The sequence below is a fragment of the Mizuhopecten yessoensis genome, unplaced genomic scaffold (assembly GCF_002113885.1).
Source record: "Mizuhopecten yessoensis strain PY_sf001 unplaced genomic scaffold, ASM211388v2 scaffold3819, whole genome shotgun sequence".
Lineage (NCBI taxonomy): Eukaryota > Metazoa > Mollusca > Bivalvia > Pectinida > Pectinidae > Mizuhopecten > Mizuhopecten yessoensis.
The window spans coordinates 811,982-833,125 of record NW_018405235.1 but is presented as its reverse complement, the minus strand read 5'-3'; the positions used below and the strand labels follow the sequence as shown (position 1 = coordinate 833,125).

General features: G+C 36.6%; 2 protein-coding genes across 3 annotated transcripts in view; one reads left to right on the top strand and one right to left on the bottom strand.

Annotated features, from left to right (window-relative positions):
• The window catches only part of LOC110448089 (dimethylaniline monooxygenase [N-oxide-forming] 5-like), a 16,505-nt gene extending 14,220 nt beyond the window's left edge, over positions 1-2,285 (bottom strand). The window contains exon 1 of the mRNA XM_021494140.1: positions 1,976-2,285. Coding sequence (XP_021349815.1) covers positions 1,976-2,166 — 191 coding nt within the window. The 5' untranslated portion in view covers positions 2,167-2,285. The remainder of the gene's footprint in view (positions 1-1,975) is intronic.
• Positions 2,286-2,306: 21 nt separating this feature from the next.
• LOC110448090 (protein Mo25-like) lies at positions 2,307-21,144 on the top strand. Of its 2 annotated transcripts, none has more exons than XM_021494141.1 (8): positions 2,307-2,369; positions 11,477-11,649; positions 12,293-12,457; positions 13,446-13,564; positions 15,815-15,983; positions 16,438-16,563; positions 17,374-17,517; positions 17,936-21,144. In XM_021494141.1, exons 2-8 carry the CDS (start codon positions 11,536-11,538, stop codon positions 18,131-18,133), a joined length of 1,035 nt encoding a protein of 344 aa, XP_021349816.1. In that variant the 5' UTR covers positions 2,307-2,369; positions 11,477-11,535; the 3' UTR covers positions 18,134-21,144. The 2 variants fall into 2 exon arrangements, with proteins under 2 accessions (XP_021349816.1, XP_021349818.1); XM_021494143.1 differs by having other exon boundaries at positions 2,358-2,433.

Genomic DNA, 21,144 nt, shown 5'->3' with positions numbered 1-21,144 from the left:
AGGATGTTGATATTTAGTCAGTAGCATGCTGGGATCAAGGACTACTATGTTTGTTAAAGTGAATGACTTTGACTTATATTCAAGGTCACAGGGGTCAAATTTGTTTAAAATCTTTAAACGACCTCTTCTGAATAACCATGGGTCCCAGGATGTTGATACTTTGCAAGTTGCATCCTGACATGGAAGGCTATAAAATTTGTTCAACATAATGACTTTGTTCGACTTTCAATCACAGGGGTGAAATGTTTAAAAAAGAATTAACAGGGTCTTTTGAACGAATTTTAATCATAAATACTGATATTTTGCCTGTAGCTTTATTTTAGATCACTTTTAAGGTTACAAGTGTGAGATTTATACCAGGTGAGCGATGCAGGCCCATTGGGCCTCTTGTTTGGTAATTATTATACTTCGATAAATCTCTTTGTCATAGTTATGTAGCAGGAGAAAGAGAAATGCACTGCTAGACCAGGGTCTGAATCCAGGACCCTCCCAACTCCAGACGGACCCTCTACTCAATTGAGCCACCTCAGGTCGCCTGCGAATGAACCAGTCCTGGGCCAGTTCCGCTACACTCCTCTCTCCTTTTACAAAGCCTTAAAACCCGAAGACACACAATGAAGTCTCTTTACCACTTTCTGTGGGTATATTTCGTTGGGTGCTAAATTTGAAACAGGACAAAGAGAAATGCAAATGCTAGGTTGGGGTTCTAAACCTGGACCCTCCGAACACTCGGCAGACGCTCTAATCAATTGAGCTACCTGCTCGCCGGTGATCGACCCAGTCGCACTACAGATATATTTTGTGGTGTACCTCTATTGAATTATATATATATATATATATGTCATAGCACGGAATTAGATTAGAGGGAATTTAGGCAACATAGGAAATATGTCTAGGGCACTTTCATGTTGTGAGAAACTGCTAGAAAGCGCGAGAATCTACATGATTTGGGAAAAACCCTGTCTAAGTCTGTGGTCATAGCTATATGTCACTATGCAAGGTATGTTAGTTATATTGGATAATATGTCACAACTGTCACTTGTCGTGGCATGTAACCAGGTCCAGTACACTCTGCCGATTGAGCTATATAGCTATAAAGACCTATATAGCTATATTCACCTATAAATTATAGCTGTATTGAGCTATATTTTCTCAGATTTCAAATCTCATTAAATTAAAGCAAAGTCGCATTAAACAATAAGGTTGATGGTAATGTTTATTACAAAAAGCATACAGTTAGATGTTTATTTTCATTTTTCATAAATGTAAAATTTTCCGATTCTTTTACATCATTATTTTTTAAAAAGAATACTTATATTTGATGTCTTTTGTTATCAACCTAATGATAAAATCTTATTTTAAAAGCGACCATGTTTCGTTTTCTTTAAAAAAGAAAATCACATGAAAATAACTATTAAGACCTATTTCAGATAGGTCAATAGAGCTATTATAGGTCTTTACAGCTATATAGATATAAATACCTATATTAGCTATATACACCTATAAATTAAAGCTGTATTGAGCTATATTTTCTCAGATTTCAAATTTCATTAAAATAAAGCAAAGTCGCATAAAACAATAAGGTTTATGGTAATGTTGACTACAGAGAGCATACAGTTAGATGTTTATTTTCATTGTTCATAAATGGAAAATTTTCCGATTCTTTTACATCATTATTTTTTAAAAATAATACTTATATTTGATGTCTTTTGTTATCAACCTAATGATAAAATCTTATTTTAAAAGCGACCATGTTTCGTTTTTTTTTAAAAAGAAAATCACATGAAAATAGCTATTAAGACCTATTTCAGATAGGTCAATAGAGCTATTATAGGTCTTTACAGCTATATAGCTCAATCGGCAGAGCGTACTGGACCTGTATTACTGAGCATAGAATATATTTTGACATGTACGTATGGTCATGGTAGGGTATTTGTATACATAAATGAATGTCAATTTTTGTGCAAATACGTACATGTGTGTGAACCTCATCACACCATAGTCATGCTCTCTGAAAGTCCACAGCCCTCCAACTTCCCCAGTCCTCTCTAACACTAGAGTTTCCAACCCAGCTTCGTGTAGACATTTGGCAGCCGCTAGTCCTGAAATCCCAGCTCCAATAACGATGACATCTGTCCTAACAGGTTGGGTTCTTCCTACCTCCATGATTTGTAGTAAAAGTATACGTGACTAGTTTCTTCTCAAATCATTAATCTGGGTTCAAAGTTCCCTCTCTTCGCCACTGTGCACACGTACACATGTTGTCCTGTTTCCATTTTAGTTTCACTTCCGTGTATGCGCAATGAGGATCTTGTACATGTGACGTCACTTCACAATATCTTCAGGTATACATTGGACGAGTACGTTTGGTAAGTGGTTTAGTTTGTCTTCCTGGATGTAAATAATTGGTTACAGCTCAACGTGGAGACTTTTGTAAGTTACATTCGACTCAGAAGGACTTGTGATTGTCTCTAAATCCATGTCGTCCACATAATGGACAAACTTATGCTGTAAATAACCTCATTTTCATCACAGAATGTAACTGTAAGTCGTGTGGTCCCATCTGCTGTCTTCTTGTGCCAAATCAGTCGAAATTATGTTTATGCTTTTACAAGAATGGTGTTTTCCAACATTATAGTCTGTGAAGCTCGATTTACAGGCGATTCTGTTGGGTAAATGGTTTCAATATGTCATCACCCTATTTTGACAGGAAAACGTTGTCGACTACTTTGACAGTCACGATGGGATGACTGAATAAAGGTGTGTCGTTGAACTTGATGTTGACACATTTTGGTATGTAGAATACTGTTGGATGATATGTTTGTGTAGTAACGAATCTAATCACAGTTTGATTTCAGGAGGTGTCAGGTGGTTTCGCCCTAAATCCCGTTTGCCCTGAGGTTATTTCAAACCAAGTTGTTTCACCCTAGGCCTAAACATATTTTTAGAGTGCAATGTTTTAGTCCTGTTTAGTTGTGTATGGCAATGACAGTCTAATCTCCAGCTTTTCTAGGTCTCCTATCGTCTTCTTTGTCATTAGACTCTTTAGATGTGTATGTGGTTGACCAGGCGCGGGTCTGTACATACAATGTAGCTACCACTTAGCTTGCACCTTGCGAAATTATTAAAAAAAAAAGGTTTTAAACATATCATCAGATACTTATCATTTGAAAATATATATTTGTATTAGGGCGAAACAACCTTGTTGGCAAACGGGATTAAGGGGAAATGAGCCATAGTGGGAACGCCTTTTATAGACCCATCAATACAGTCAGAGACTGTGAGCAACTCCCAACAAGATCTTGTAAACCTCCAGAAATGGGAATCTGACTGGCAAATGAATGCTGATAGATGCTTTGTCATCATGACATCTAAAACACATATTCCCATTTCCTTCGACTATTCAATCCACCAGAAATCACTACAGGTAGTCCCAGTTAATTAGCAAGTAGCAGCTGGGGGTAACTTTAAATTTATCCCATGACCTATCCTGGGGCCCACATGTTAGCAGCATTTGTGCCAAAGCCTACAGAACTCTAGGATTCCTGCGCTGCAACATATCTGGATGCACCTGGCGGGTCAAAGCCCTCACTTACTCTGCCCTGGTAAGACCTCAGCTTGAATACTCATGCTCTGCCTGGGACCCATACCGTGCAGACCATATCAACTCGAGTCTGTCCTGAGAAGAGCTGCCAGATACGTCTATAATGACTTTCACTCGAGAACTCCAGGTTATGTCTCCGCAATGGTTGACTCCCTCAAGTGGGACTCCTTGCAGAGTCGTCGGAGGAAGGCCAGGCTGGTCAACTTCTATAAGATCACTCGATCACGATCTCATAGCTATACCAGCCGACCAGTACTTAACCAAGGCTGACTCCAGGACTCACTCAGGGGAACCAATGCTATCGTCCAATTCAGGCATCCAAAGACTTTTTCAAGTTCTCTTACATGCCAAGGACCATAGCGGAATGGAACAGCTTACCCTCATACTCTCCACATTAAACAATTAACCCCCGCCCCCCTGATATCTGTATAAAATATATTTCTAACAGTGTTTCACATGCCATTCGAAGTTTAATTTAGCTTCACATGTTGTTGAAGGTAACATACTGTGTCTGTTACAGTAACAGACAGGTCATACATTGCAATGATGCTGATTGATGGATCATCAACATGTGACAAAAAGGTGTCTACATTGCCATCAGGTCTCAATCTCTGCTGCCCTTGTTGAGGTTGCTATTTGGATCTGATATGATTGGTGTTGTTTGGTTACTGGTTTTACATCTTTTACTGAGGGTAGTCTGTGTTTCAGAGACGTGGGGGGTATAAGTTGCTGCTAAACAGACCCTCTTGATATTCAAAAAGTCCTTATGCCTTTCGAGGTCACACCCTAAAATCAAACTGCTTCTCAGGTGCAGATCTAGATAGACCGTCGACACAGTGGCTATGGTCCACAGATCTCTGTCTATGCATGGTCCCCATTGTCCTCCTATGGTGGTTGGTGGTCAAAGACACAGAATTTATACCAACCTTTGTCCATCCTGCTAGAATGGTTGCCAAGCAGTGTTTTAATTGTTGTACTGACAGTGACTGACTGCTGGGGATGGGGAGGCACAACTACTGAGATGAGAATGTTCTGCTAAATTTGTAAGGACAAATGTATAAATGGAATTGCTCCACATCATCTTGTCAGTGTATATGTGGCTCTACAATCCCAATGATGAAGTAGAGGGTGTGGTTATCATTTCACTGGTACTTTAATCTATAGAGGGACTAACAGCTGCAGTCTCATGAAACAGTTCATTAGCCTGCAGTACTTCAAATTATGTGGCGATCAAATTGGAATAACATATCAATTTGTGGCTTGTTGTGATCTTGCATTGATCAAATGTCTGTTTCTGTCAACTTTTTGCTTCATTTCCTGAAGAAGCAAGAGACTTAAGGGATAGTTTGACCTGTAGCATGCAGTGATGATTATGAATGCATAGATCTATCCAGTTTATTTGTTCATTGAATTACTCTCATGACCCACTTTCAAGGTTAAAGGTCAAAAATCAACCTCACCTAATTAACCAATTCACTGCCAGTAGCATTTACTATCGTGCAGGTGAGGGACAATCATGATATTCGGCCAGTAGTATTTACTATCGTGCAGGTGAGGGACAATCATGACATTCGTCCAGTAGCATTTACTATCGTGCAGGTGTAGGACAATCATGATATTCGGCCAGTAGCATTAACTATCGTGCGGGTGAAGGACAATCAGTATATTCGGCCAGTAGCATTTACTATCGTCCAGGTGAAGTACAATCATGATATTCGGCCAGTAGCATTTACTATCGTCCAGGTGCAGGACAATCATGATATTCGGCCAGTAGCATTTACTATTGTGCAGGTGTAGGACAATCATGATATTCGGCCAGTAGCATTAACTATCGTGCAGGTGAAGGACAATCATGATATTCGGCCAGTAGCATTAACTATCGTGCAGGTGAAGGACAATCAGTATATTCGGCCAGTAGCATTTACTATCGTCCAGGTGAAGGACAATCATGATATTTGGCCAGTAGTATTTACTATCGTGCAGGTGAGGGACAATCATGACATTCGTCCAGTAGCATTTACTATCGTGCAGGTGAGGGACAATCATGACTTTCGGCCAGTAGCATTTACTATCGTGCAGGTGTAGGACAATCATGATATTCGGCCAGTAGCATTTACTATTGTGCAGGTGTAGGACAATCATGATATTCGGCCAGTAGTATTTACTATCGTCCAGGGGAGGGACAATCATGATATTTGGCCAGTAGTATTTACTATTGTGCAGGTGAAGGACAATCATGATATTCGGCCAGTAGTATTTACTATCGTGCAAGTGAAGGACAATCATGATATTCGGCCAGTAGCATTAACTATCGTGCAGGTGAAGGACAATCAGGATATTCGGCCAGTAGCATTTACTATCGTGCAGGTGAGGGACAATCATCATATTCGGCCAGTAGCATTTACTATCGTCCAGGTGAAGGACAATCATGATATTCGGCCAGTAGTATTTACTATCGTCCAGGTGAGGGACAATCATGATATTTGGCCAGTAGTATTTACTATCGTGCAGGTGAAGGACAATCATGATATTAGGCCAGTAGTATTTACTATCGTGCAGGTGAGGGACAATCATGATATTCGGCCAGTAGTATTTACTATCGTGCAGGTGAAGGACAATCATGATATTTGGCCAGTAGTATTTACTATCGTGCAGGTGAAGGACAATCATGATATTTGGCCAGTAGTATTTACTATCGTGCAGGTGAAGGACAATCATGATATTCGGCCAGTAGTATTTACTATCGTGCAGGTGTAGGACAATCATGATATACGGCAAGTAGTATTTACTATCGTCCAGGTGAGGGACAATCATGATATTCGGCCAGTAGCATTTACTATCGTGCAGGTGAAGGACAATCAATTTTGTTCAAATAAATAACTGAACTACTCTCAAAGTTTTGGGGATGAAACATGTAAAAATCTTAGAAAAAAAAAATTGTCTGAATTATAAAGACTTCACATGTACAAGGATCACAAAGCTTGGCCTGTAGTACATGTGTTTACATATGTTATATTATTCTTCGATTAAGAACTACAGTTTTGAGTTTGTTAATGTATACATATGATGATCTTGACCTATGGTCACTGGCCTAGGGTTAAATGCATATGTGTTGAAACTTGTAACTACATATAATTGTTCCGAATATACATGGCCAGTTGCAGGAGTCTAGGTCTCTGATAATGAAATATGTCCTGCAGCTTGCAGGTATGAGGAGCAGTCAGGCATGTCTGAATAAATCACCATAACTTTGTAGGCCGCATGAGCACAATAACTTCAAATTTTCCGAGAAAATGTTAAGATAAATTCTCTTATACATAGAACATGGAAAACTATTTGGTTACCACATATATGGGAACCTTAGTTTACCCTGAAGTTGTATGATAGTTCCCCAAATATTGCCTCACAAGAATCATTAATGTTCAACATTAATTACAATCCAGAAGATTTGGAGACCAGTCTTTCTGGTGACAGGGATACATCTTATAATGAGCTTTAGTTATAATTATGTATATTTTTGGCTAAAATATTCCTCACACAGTGTATTTCAGTATGCATTGTCTGCCATAAATGATATGAGGCAGGATTATGATTTTGTACAATTCAGTTTAATTACAGAATAACAGATAGAACTCACTTTAGCAAGTCCAGACTGTCTCACTCAAATAATGTTCCACTGCCTGCTGATGTATCATCGCAAGGGAAACTAGCGATGTGACTCACGTGCAATAACCATATGCATATATGCATGCAAATTTAATTGTTTGGAGATGTAGCTTTGAATATCATGAAAATAGGATGCATCAGGCCAAACAAAAAACATGTTTGCTTCCTGTTACGTGTCTGAAAAAAAATAGGATAGGTAGGTAATTAACTATACATAAAAAAAAAATTTTTTACTTAATTTATATGCATGTGCGGAGATTTTTTTTTTTTTTCAATCCCAAATAATTTTAGGATACATGTATGTATACATGCACATGCACAGCATTTATAATAATATAGATGATTGAGTTTGTTGTAGAAAAAGTTTAAAATTGTCTATCGTGCAAATTGCATGTTCATTTTATTGTTCACTTACACTGTAAATGTCAATTAATAAATGACAGCTGGGATCATGGAATTCAAATCTTTCATTAAATAACATAAAAACTGTAAATGATGTATAAAATGATTCCAAATTTTGCGATATGAACCTTGATGTAAATATCAGTCTTTTCATATAATTTATTACAAATACGTTTATTAATAATTTTCTGAGAAAATACAGGTTTCTGTTACAAATTGCATTTTTAAATGTATGTGGACCTGAAAAGGCCTTTTAACACTCGCAGTTTAAATGTTGTATTAGGGACACATCGTGAAAGCTATTTTGATGGCAAAAATAATACTTAGAGGATAAACGTTCTAAAACAAAGTGCTGCATGCAGTAGTCGTATACTTTTTGTGGAACTATTAATGTCTATCTATTGCTCTTGCAAACAACAACGTTTCTGAAAAAAGCAGGATAGACAAATTGAAACACCAAGCTGTAGACTTGGGCTCCTACCTGTTGCACCAGAAGTAGGAAGATTTACTCATGTCTAGCATGCACACAAATATTGATCTGGTGACTTGGGGAGTGGGGTTGGCATCCGCGGCGTGTGTGTGTGATGCAGCACCGACTGCACACATGTATATATATATATATATATCAGTGATCCGACTCCCAGTGCATCAATTAAACCAGGTGATCTGGACTCTATCACGATCAAGTGTTCTAACATTGAGTGTTTGGTGTTAAACTGTTTATTGTCATCAGAGCTATAGCTAATTGACAGGTGGTGGTGTGTTGTATCTATATAGTACAGTATCTAGACCAGTGTGTGAAGTCTTATAACACTCACTCGGTGCTCCAACCTGGCTTTACACCTTGTTGTTCGACAGTGAGAAAATGTAGATATTTGGACTTCCTTGAATATTTTATCATGTATTCAAAATAAAGGAACTAATTGTTCAAGTGATGATGAACAATTTCAAATTTGCCACACTGGTAGACTTATTAGCTTTGAGGTTATGGATTTAAATATTAGAATTTAACTTGTTGGTTTGATTTGTAAACAATGAAATTTACATCCTGTATTGATGTGAAATGTCTTTGCCCTATCTGTCTATACATCATATATATGTGCTATGAATGTCTGATACTTTCTGTTAAAGCTCACTGTACATGTTTTAGAATAGGATGAATATATGAGAGAGTGCATAAGGTAAACATCGACAGTGGACCTGCTCTCAGTCAATAGACACCTAAAGTACAACCCAACACTGTATACATACATAGAGACATGTTTATCTATAGGGATATATCAGATAGGGAAATCATGGACATAAACCATAGCCAAATAAATTTGTGGGGTGGGGGGTATTGAAACAGGGGGCCCAGGGATGGGGATATATGGGGCTTCCAGCTAATTGTAATTTTAATGTAGTTTTGTTTCAAAACTCTTTAGATTCTGTATTTTCAGCAAGAATTATTCTAAAAGCACATAGACCAATTATAATGTATATTGATAATCAATTGGTTATGTGTTAGATAATTGATTGTGAAAATGAAACTGATTCCTGTCACTAGACTGTCAGGTGCTGCTGTATGTTTTATACTGGCTGTGAACTTTTTGTGACACCAGCTCAGACTAACACCGAGTTATTTAAGGATCACATGTATCATTTGATAGCGTTTCTATCCTACAATATCTGTAGGATCAGTGGTATCGGATGTCAAAGTAATTCACTGGTCAATGACATCTTGTACATTGTACGTAGTTATAATGATCTTGTTACCAATACAGCTATAAAAGTGTACAGGGATATTATAAGGAGGGCTGGGATGATGATTGGGATCAAGGACTGTGACAGTATAGTGTAGTATATGATATGATGTTTACAGGGATATTGTAAGGAGGTCTGGGATGATGATTGGGATCAAGGACTGTGACAGTATAGTATAGTATATGATATGAAGTGTCCAGGGATATTGTAAGGAGGGCTGGGATGATGATTGTGATCAAGGACTGTGACAGTATAGTGTAGTATATGATATGATGTTTCCAGGGATATTGTAAGGAGGTCTGGGATGATGATTGGGGTCAAGGACTGTGACAGTATAGTGTAGTATATGATATGATGTTTCCAGGGATATTGTAAGGAGGTCTGGGATGATGATTGGGGTCAAGGACTGTGACAGTATAGTGTAGTATATCATATAATGTGTACGGGGATATTGTAAGGAGGGCTGGGATGATGATTGTGATCAAGGACTGTGACAGTATAGTGTAGTGTATGATATGATGTTTACAGGGATATTGTAAGGAGGTCTGGGATGATGATTGGGGTCAAGGACTGTGACAGTATAGTGTAGTATATGATATAATGTGTACATGGATATTGTAAGGAGGGCTGGGATGATGATTGTGATCAAGGACTGTGACAGTATAGTGTAGTGTATGATATGATGTTTACAGGGATATTGTAAGGAGGTCTGGCATGATGATTGGGATCAAGGACTGTGACAGTATAGTATAGTATATGATATAATGTGTACAGGGATATTGTAAGGAGGGCTGGCATGATGATTGGGATCAAGGACTGTGACAGTATAGTATAGTATATGATATGAAGTGTACAGGGATATTGTAAGGAGGACTGGGATGATGATTGGGATCAAGGACTGTGACAGTATGGTATAGTATATGATATGATGTTTACAGGGATATTGTAAGGAGGTCTGGCATGATGATTGGGATCAAGGACTGTGACAGTATAGTATAGTATATGATATAAAGTGTACAGGGATATTGTAAGGAGGTCTGGGATGATGATTGGGGTCAAGGACTGTGACAGTATAGTGTAGTATATCATATAATGTGTACGGGGATATTGTAAGGAGGGCTGGGATGATGATTGTGATCAAGGACTGTGACAGTATAGTGTAGTATATGATATAATGTGTACATGGATATTGTAAGGAGGGCTGGGATGATGATTGTGATCAAGGACTGTGACAGTATAGTGTAGTATATCATATAATGTGTACAGGGATATAGTAAGGAGGGCTGGGATGATGATTGGGATCAAGGACTGTTACAGTATAGTGTAGTAATTATGATATAATGTGTACATGTGCGTGCACCAGCTGGCTATAATCATGTCATATTTTTAGTTTGATTTTGAATTAACTAGACAACAGTAATTTGGGTAGAGCTCTGTCTGAAAATCTTATATTTTTTGTACGCATATATTTATTACATATAATGTAATGTTTTTGTTCAATATACTGAAATAAACTTTTTTTGTTATTTTATAATATTCCCATGCCAAATTCATTGCTCGGAAAAATGATTTATTGCATATATTTGAATACACAAACAATTGTAGTTGCATTTTCGGTCAATGTTTTGACTTTGAACTGTACTTGTGTATACATTTTTGTATGTTGATATTTGATTTTGGTTTCAGACTAACTCGACAACAAATACAACCTTTTGATGTAATGCTTTAATACATACTGTTTATACCTCTACCACCTGTGTGTTATATATATAACCAGCTGTGACCTTGTCTTTAGACTTGCTGCACCTACCTCCATCACATGCATTAATACATGTATGATTCAGCCTTTTACCAGGGTTTTAAACATGCTGGTTATTCTTAATTTTACATCATCTATTTTTAATTTGTGTGTAACCTTTGACCTTAGTTTCAGACTCACTGCTTACACTCCTCCAACACTAGTTTGTTGATTTGACTTGACCATGGTTTCTGATATACATTTGATGTCTGTTCTTTGACAATATGTATTTGATTACCTTGACCTTCTGTACTTGGTTTCAGACACACTGCCTATTTCTCCATCACTTGTGTGTTGACCTTTGACCTGGGAGAACAGCACCATGCCGTTCTTTGGGAGTTCCAAAAAGAGTCCCCAGGAACTGGTGAAGGCCATCAAGGACCAGCTGCAGGTCCTGGGCACCAAGTCCGCCAAAGGATACCAGACTGACAAAAAGGTGAGTCCAGTGTGTCATTGCTAATACATCTCTGTTAGGATGGTAGGAGGTAATGGGCAGACATGGCGGAGTGTTTATAATCAATGTAACACTACAGGATTCCACAGGTGCCAGGTTCATTTCCGAAACTTGTTGTAGCATGGAATTTTCAGAGAATGTGTTTTCTCCAGCCCACAGAACTTCAATAAGCAAGGGTAAGGAATAAACTGGTCTGTGTTGGGTAATTGTTTCCCTACTGTAACATTCCGGTGAAGTGCATGTATATGGCATTATGGAAAAAAGTGCTTTAAGACAGGCAGGCATGCATGCATGTGGAAGTGCTAGCTAGGTGGCATAGAACCAGTGGCAGTTAAATAAAACATATACGTTGTTGGTTTTGTTAAACCAGCTTACAGCAAAAAAATGTACTAGTTTAATTGATTCTAAAAAAAAGGAACTGTGAAACGAAGTACATTTTGTGTGTTTTATTGTGTACAGTAAAAAAATTTTTTTCACACATTTCAAATCTTGTTAATGTACTATTATTACCAATTTTGTCACATATTTTACCTGATCTGTAACCTGTGAAAAAGAGGAAGCACATGATAAAAGGTTACATATGATTTAAACTTATTTTGAAGGATTTATTACCATTTTTGATCAGGTATCAGAGGACTTGACAAAGAACCTGCAAGTGATGAAGACTATGCTGTATGGCAGTGCTGACTCGGAGCCGTCCACTGAGGTTGTGGCTCAGCTGGCCCAGGAGGTCTACAATACTGGCACTCTGATATTACTTATCAAACATCTTATCCGCATTGACTTTGAGGTATGTATTGTAGGGCAATGTCATTCTTCTCATGCATGTCATCTGCATTGACTTTAACATAAATATGTAGGCCAATGTCAAGGTCATTTCTCTTATGAAATGCCTTACCTACATTGACTTTGAGGTACATGTATGTAGGTCAAGGTTGTTTTTGTCATGAAATGCCTAATATTCATTGATTTTGAGGTATGTATGTCATAATCATTCTTTTCACATAACACTTTGTATGCATTGACCTTGAGATATGTAGGCCAGGGTCATATGTTGACCCACTTGAACTTGTGCAGTAGGTCAACGTTGCCATAATTCTCCTAATCCAACAATGCTTCCATGTTGACTTTTGGGGTATACATTCACTGGTACATTTACTTGTGAAGGTCAATGCAAGGTCCCCTTACTAGCACTTCATCCATATATATAGAGAGAGAGAGACTAGCAGTTTGGAAGTCCAAATCATAAAGTCATTGAGGTATGTAGGTAAATGTTGTTAATTTACTGTAACAAACATGTCATCCAATGTGACATTGGAAAAGTAGGTCAAAGGTCTACTTGACCAGGCCAAGGTCTGACCTCTGTCAAACATTTGTCTGCATTAACTTTATCCAGTTCTTTATTCAGAATCTAATGTGTACTTAGATAACTGAAATTCTACACTCATTAAAATGTTACTGCATCATCTCTGTTAAATATTGCAAATTTCATTTTGAATTCTTTGAAAATTTGAGATGCTGGCACTTATTAATACTAACAACTTGATTTAAACAACTTGGCTCATGATCATGTCTTTTAGTTTTCCACTTGTAGCTGTTTTCATTACATTGAAAAATTTGATACATTTTGAGTCTTAGAATATGTACTATAATGACATTTTGAGTCCTAGAATATGTACTATAATGACATTTTGAAACTTATGCTTGGCAGCTGTATCCCATACAAAATATGTACAAAAAAATCTGTATTTAACTTGTTGTTCTTTCGTTTGTTACAGGGTAGGAAGGACATTGATAGAATATTTGCCAACCTTCTTAGACGACAGATTGGTACACGTATGCCAACAGTGGAATATCTTTGCACGAAACAAGAAGTCCTGTTTGAACTTTTGAATAAGTATGTTTTTATGTTAATTAAAAATTATTTTGTTATTTGTAAACGTTTTAGGTCATATGAACCAAAATATACTATGTGAAGGATCAAAAGTCTAGAGCCATGAGACTGGGATATATTATGAAGATCTAGATCAGTAGTGAAAATCTTAGTCCATCGCTCATAACTGGTTGAGAACCCTATCGTACAAACAGTATATCTTTGCTGGGCATGTGAGTAAAAGAATACAATCATACTACTAGGATTGGCTCCAGGAACTTGCCCTGCCCCTTGTAGTTATATCTAGGTCATAACAAGGAAACAATTTAAAATGATATAGCCGTATTCAGTTCTCTACCACAATACGCTGTGTTATTCCACTCTCAGATTATTGTATAAACATGCAGACTGTTTAATAAACATGAGTTATACACCACACCTGGTATATGACCTTCCGTAGTTTTGATTGGTCGAGAAGATGAACCTTGACCAGATGACTTTTTTCACACACTTTTTGGCGCGTGCTGTTTTGTTTTAGTCGTCTACTGTCAACATCCGGAAAATGTTGGTGACTTTTGTGAGGTAATGCGATGGGGAAAAGGGGGTTATTACGGCAATAACAAAAGAAGATGATGCTTAAAGATTTGTTCGCTTTCAGGCAAAATTGCTACAGACGCTTGATATCGTTTCAACACCATACCGTCGCGTATCCAGGTCTTGAAACCCAAACAAGATCTGTAACAGTGTCTGAAAATATTTCGTTCTCTCAACGTCCCGTTATTAATATTTGGAGAGTCTGTCTACTGCAGAACTCTCACTATAAACGTCAATCATAAAGCCTCACGAAGAAACGTCCCAGGCCTATGGATTTGGACATTGACAGCGATTAGTTCGTCTTCATCACTTGGCGGGAGGCAGACTTCGTACAATATGCTTACACGCATATGGTCCGAGGTTAATTTATATTAATTAATGCAATATTGCACACTCTCAATATTTAAAGTCGTTCATCTATTTTATTTTTTCACAAAGTTGTTGCCGAAACATTAATTTTGAAAATTATAAAATTTGTAAAATAAATTTATTTTTGAATATTAATGAGTAACTTTTTACATATGGGTCATATCACTACACCAGCCTTGTCAACAAACACATTTTTACTCCAGCTGTTTCCGACTGAGATTGTGGTAGAAACAGATCCCACGACTTGTGGTTGTTGATTATGGTATTTATTTCACTCCGATCAGTTAATTTTCAAAAGTAACTTTTGAAAATTAATTTACTCGAGTGAAATAAAAACCATATTCAACAACCACTCGTGTGTAACCTCTATATATACAGTTCTCAACCAAATTTGCCATGAAGCATTGTTAGGACCACAGGGGTAGAGCCCAAGATAGGGAAAAAATTGAAATTATGCTACTTCAATTAGAATATTTTCCGTGGTTGTTTAGCCCTTTCACCCCTATGTAACTTTAATAGACTCTACCATGCATTGATTTTGGTAAGTTCATTTTGGTCTACAGTGGTGAAAGGGTTAGTATCAAGGTATGCAATACATGCCCTCTGCACCTCTTGTTTGTAAATATATTAAAGTATTACAGTGGTAAGGCTGACAAAGGTAGGATAAGTGGTAATCGTGTCAGGGAAGTAGATCAGTGATCTGTTTCCTTCCAACTATAGGGTTGTTTTGGGATCTAATGACTGGTATTGGGAAGTATACATGTTTCACATCCTTTGTTTTTCCATGTAGAGAGCAGTGGTACAGCACATATGTCTGTTGTTTGATGTTCACTTGTATTAACCCTATGAATAACAATTATCAGCCACACTACATTTTACAGAAGTGGTTGTGGTGTTAATATTGTAGTCAGTGGGAAAGTCAGCCATTACTTCTAATGGCCTTATTTCTACATTTACAAAAATCTGGAGTAATAATGAGTTCTAATGAATAGTTATATCAAAGTAATGCTGAGTCAGTTTGCAAATAAAGTTTTAAAACTGTGTTTTTTCCGGGATCCCCCCATATGATTCTTAGCAATTTAAAAGTAAATACCGGTAATGGAATCTTGCAAAAACACCTGTTTTCATCAGGTTTTCTTGTATATTTAGGACAAGAAATTAAAATTTGATAATAAACAAATGTGAAATAAGCATATGTACAATTGTACAATGTAGGCCTCTTTATTGTGTGTTTTCCAGATCAGTGAGCTACTCTGTTTATATTGTACATGTATCCGAGTTCCTCACATATCCTGTTGTATTCCTTTGTAGGTATGAGGAGCCAGAGACTGCCTTACTTGGTGGACGCATGCTACGAGAGTGCTGTCGTATAGAGAGTCTCACCAAAATACTCTTATACCACGAGGCCTTTTATAAGTTTTTTGATTATGTTGAACTGTCAACGTTTGATATCGCTTCTGATGCATTTTCTACATTTAAGGTAATGATTCTTGGTGGATTAATTGAACATAATTTTATAGAATATATCAATGAATTTATTGCTTGGAAATATTGACAAAACTTTCAAATAGTTGTATATAGTATACATGACCATATCGACACTTTATTAAGTTCGTGATATTAAGCGATAACATTGTACCAAGTGAACTGAGCTGAATGGCCTAAAAAATTATGTGTTTTCTGTCTCCTGGCTGTTATGATTATAATTATATTATCTGATCAATTTCCTGTTACCACTGAAAAGTCTACATCCTTAAGTGTTTAATCTATGTACAAAAGGTTTTATACGCTACCTACATGTAGATAACTTTCCCTGTTTTTGGACATGCGACAGGAAACAACCCTATTTTCATTGGCATGGTCATATGGTCTGGACAGCCAACAATATCATTATAAGAACTACTGTAGAAATAACCAATCTGTATTTATTGCAGGAATTACTTACTAGACACAAAATGGTGTCAGCTGAGTTTCTAGAGGCCAACTATGATAGGTTCTTTGTCAATTACCAGAAGTTGCTCAGCTCAGAAAACTACGTCACAAGGCGACAAGCCCTAAAAGTGAGTACATTTGATGACGTAATACATTGTATATTATTATCATTCAATATCAGTTCTGTGAAGATCACCCTTTAAGCATCCTCCATATCCAGAGGTTACGCTCACTTTCGCTCTCTGCACCCCTGGAATATGTCATAGCAAAATTGAAGGCACGAACATAGCTGTTGGATTGGTCTCATGTAAAAAAACTTACCAATCGCTAGTCTGATACCTGCCCTTTGAAGATTACAAATGAGAGACGCCTGACTTCAAAGCCTGTCGATTTTTACCGTTACGTGACCGCGAGATTCTTTTGATGGAACTAGTCTTCTTGTCTCATCAACAAGGTGGCGCACACTGAGCCTTCACTTTTTCTTTGACCAGGGGTGCAGAGAGCGAAAGTGAGCATAACCTCTGGATATCGAGGATGTCTTTAAGTGATGTGGAATGTTCTTACATAAAAAACTCTAAACTTGTATGTGTTATATCAAAGTTTTACTTTATACTCAAATTATGTAGGCATTAAACTTTTCGCAACATTTCAAGACCAACTGGTCCCTTCATCAAGCAATGACTGAGTGAGCGTTGGTATATTTTATCAGTACAACAAACATGGAAATCTTTGAGATCCCGACCCTATTTCAATGCTGAGCAAGAAGATTAAGAAACACCTGATTCCAGGATTGGCCAAGGGGAATGGCGTTAATCCCAAGATCTTAATTGCCATACTTCTTTCATTGAGAATCTTTTGCCATGATTGGCTAAATATCCAAGTGAGCGATACAGGCCCTTTGATATATTAGAAACCTGGATTACTTTGTTCTATTTCAGCTTCTAGGAGAGTTGCTGCTAGACCGACATAACTTCACCACAATGACCCGCTACATCAGCAGTCCAGACAACCTCAAGCTGATGATGAACATGCTGCGAGAGAAAAGTCGCAATATCCAGTTTGAAGCCTTCCATGTGTTCAAGGTAAGAGCATGTTAGGATCAGTTTAGGAAAACATCAAATATGCCAATCAAAGTTTTTCTTATTCTGGTTTAAAAATATGGCTGACAGATTTGTCTCCCTTCATACTGTCATTGGCTGAGGAGACAACTGAAGGGAAAGTTGATTGCTGGTTAGTTCAATGTTCTAATCAATTGTAAAATTTACACTATCATCAAAATACAATATCAGTGTTACTTATCAGGTATAGCTATTCTGATAAAGGACCTTAGGTACTCTCCTTCTGGTTCAGTTTCTGTCTAGCCTGTTCCTGAATGATCATGAGTTAACTGTTTCAGCTGGCACAAGAGATTCCGTAATATTTTCCTTATCTGCTTTACACTGATCAGTGTGAAACAATGTTCGGTCTTGTCTGATTTCTTTCTGTATTTCTTGCTTTCAGGTGTTTGTAGCCAACCCCAACAAGCCAAAACCTATTCTGGATATACTGTTACGGAACAAAGACCGCTTAGTTGAATTTCTCACCAAGTTCCACACAGAGCGGTCGGAGGATGAACAATTCATTGACGAAAAAACATATCTCATTAAGCAAATTACAGAACTATCTGGGCCGAAAGATCAGATGGAAGTGTTAAAGTGAAATGGGAGGCAGGTCACACGGCTAGTGGAGAAGACGCACATTAAAAACAATATGTCTGATGTGTGAGTGACCACTGGAGATGCAATGTATGTGGTCCATATAGGAACAATGTATATCTGAATTATAGGGTAGGGCACTCTACAGTTTACCTACAATGTTGTTCAGACAAGACAGGTGGTCAATGATATAATAAAGATAAGAACAAAAGGGCCTGTAGTTGTGGTACCGTGTACTACAAGTGTTAGAGGTGGTCACCACAATGAAAGGCTATTTACTATTGTGGCTGTGTAGATAGGTCATGTATCTCTGGCGTAACAATTCAAACTGGAACTAGATAGGAGTGAAGGCCATCTACATGTATACAGTGTATTGCTGTTATCACTGTACAAAGTATGTCAGGGGTCCAGTCGACATGACGAATCCTGCATCACCTTACAATAGTCGCTACAAAGTGTACAACTCATGCTATTTAAGTAGAAAGTTGAAAGTTTCAGTGCTTTCATTTGAATTTTTCATTCTGAATATGTGCTTTGGTATAGCTGCCTGGGTTCATGTGCTAAACATTGCTAGTCGGCATTAAGTTCTTCAAAGTTAAATAAGTTATGACTTTCACAAAGTACAGATTTTCAACTGAAACTCCATAAAAATATCATTTGTTTAGCTGTCATAGGCTATATCATACATACATTTTCAGACCTGCTGTTAACAGTCAATGGCATATTGAAATAATACATTATGTTGTATGTACTTTATATATCAAAATGTTTCAGACAAAATGTAAATTCCTGGTCCTTAAGTCTAAAGAAATCTGTTTAAGGCTTGTCCAAATTCTATTATTTTTTCCCACTGGGTTTATTTTGTTTTGTTGTTTATTTGTCTGTTTTTTAATGTAATGTTTATTTGATATCGTAAAAGAAGTAGAAACAAATAGTTTATAAGCACAAAGATGAGAGAGGAAACCTTAGCTGTGATGGATAATGTTTTCCATACACTCTAATCTTGGTTTGAGATCTCTAGCTTACTCACTAATTGGTAAATAGGTTATGCCTGTATGTAGTATTTTGGTGTTAAAGTAAATTGTTAGTGATAAAACAGTTAAATGTGAAATCCTGACTAAATTCTTCTTTCAAAGTTTATGTTTGGTCATGATCACAAGAATGTTTGTATGGTATCTGTTTGTGCATAACGATTGGATGGTAATTTCTTATAATGCATGGTAATAATGGTTGAACAGGTAATGACTGTTAAAGATAAATTAAGATATAAGAAGTTATTAACTATTAGAAATTTATCAAATCTACTCCCAATATTTTTATGTTTCTTCACATTTCACACGAAACAACTCTTAGTAAAAGTTTGAATAACAAATTTTGTTGAAAAAGTTAAAAGATGTCATGAAAGTGCTGTCACCAGTGGTATGTAATGAGTTAAGATGGTATTTTTGGTTTGGTAGGTAGAGTATAAATGTTAACCCTTTCACCACAGTAGACCATAATGGACTTATCTAGATCAATGCATGGTAGAGTCTTCTAAAGTTGCATAGGGGGAAAAGGGTTAATGAAACATGCTTCGATCTATAGGACCGATAGTAGTAATAGTAGTCACATGTACACTGTACGTAATATTTTACATATATATGCATAATTTCTGTAAGATTTATTAAGTGTGGAATTTTTATGTGAACTTTGTTGATGCAGATACATTAATTTTTGGTCTCATTACTGACCGAAACACCTTCACACTAATTAATTTGAATAAACTATAACCTTTTGTCATGTTTACGGTAATTTTAGAATTTATCACAATTGTAACAGCTGTTCCCAAATTTATTATGTTTGAGCTGAAGGACTGATGTGGAAAGCAACATTTTAGAAATTGTATCACCAATAAAAAGGAAAACTTTTCAGTTATATACGAAGAGTTGGCTGAATCTAGAATAAGATATAATCTGAAAGTTGAAAATAATGAGTAAGAACAATTAAAAGAAATAATGTTTTATAAATAATATATATATCTTATATCAATATCTTGTGAGATTGTTTTTTCTTGTGATCAGTATAAGAAAGTTAATTCAACCAGACATAATGTTACATCTAGTTTGACCAGCTGGTCACTGAATTATTTCTTCCATCTCTTCTGAACTGTTTTGAATTGATGAGTTATGGAATGTCTTAAATGTTGCTTTTTAGTGGCTCAGACTTCACAAGTAGTTTGGAATAGCCATGTTTTTTTTTGGCATGATTTTTTTTTAAATTGAACTATTTTAATTATTTAATGCACCCAGCATATTATTAATATTAGTATAACACTTGATGAAATCTAAAAACGAAAATAAGATAAAAAATGAAGCATTTGAATAATAGACTATTTAGGTATGGGTAAGTACAATGAGGGAACCATTTACTGTTTAAATTAAGGTGAAAACAGCATTTTCTGTTTGTGAACATGACAGAAGATATATTTCATGTGCAAATAAAAAATAAATACAAACGCTGTTTATGAGCCTGTATGTGAAAATGGGCAAATATTTCTTGAAATGTGTGCATTTGAATTTGATTTTTAAACATCAGCGTTACTCCTGTTTATTGTCGATGTGAACAATGTCTATAGTGAATCAATATCCTAAGCAGAAGTTTTAACTCAGGGAAGTATTGGTAAGGGAAAACACTCAAGCCAACCAAACATAGGATGGAACTTCATCTGTAACTGAATATTTAAAGGAAAACATGTATTAATTATTGAGGTAATTGATTGATTCTGTTTTTGTTTTCTCCCTTGCCTATTTATTAGACTTGAATCATGTAATCGGAATTAATTTGTCAATATTATTGTTTATCTGCTAGATATTTTAGTTTAAAGCTTTAACAAAGTTCAGCACCAATGTTTTAACATTTTACATTTTAATAGCTAATGAAGCTAAATTTTCAGTTGCCAATATATGTTTATTAAATTTTCAAAGCTGAAAGAATATGTATGTATATCATGGCATTTGAAAAACAAAAAAACAAAAT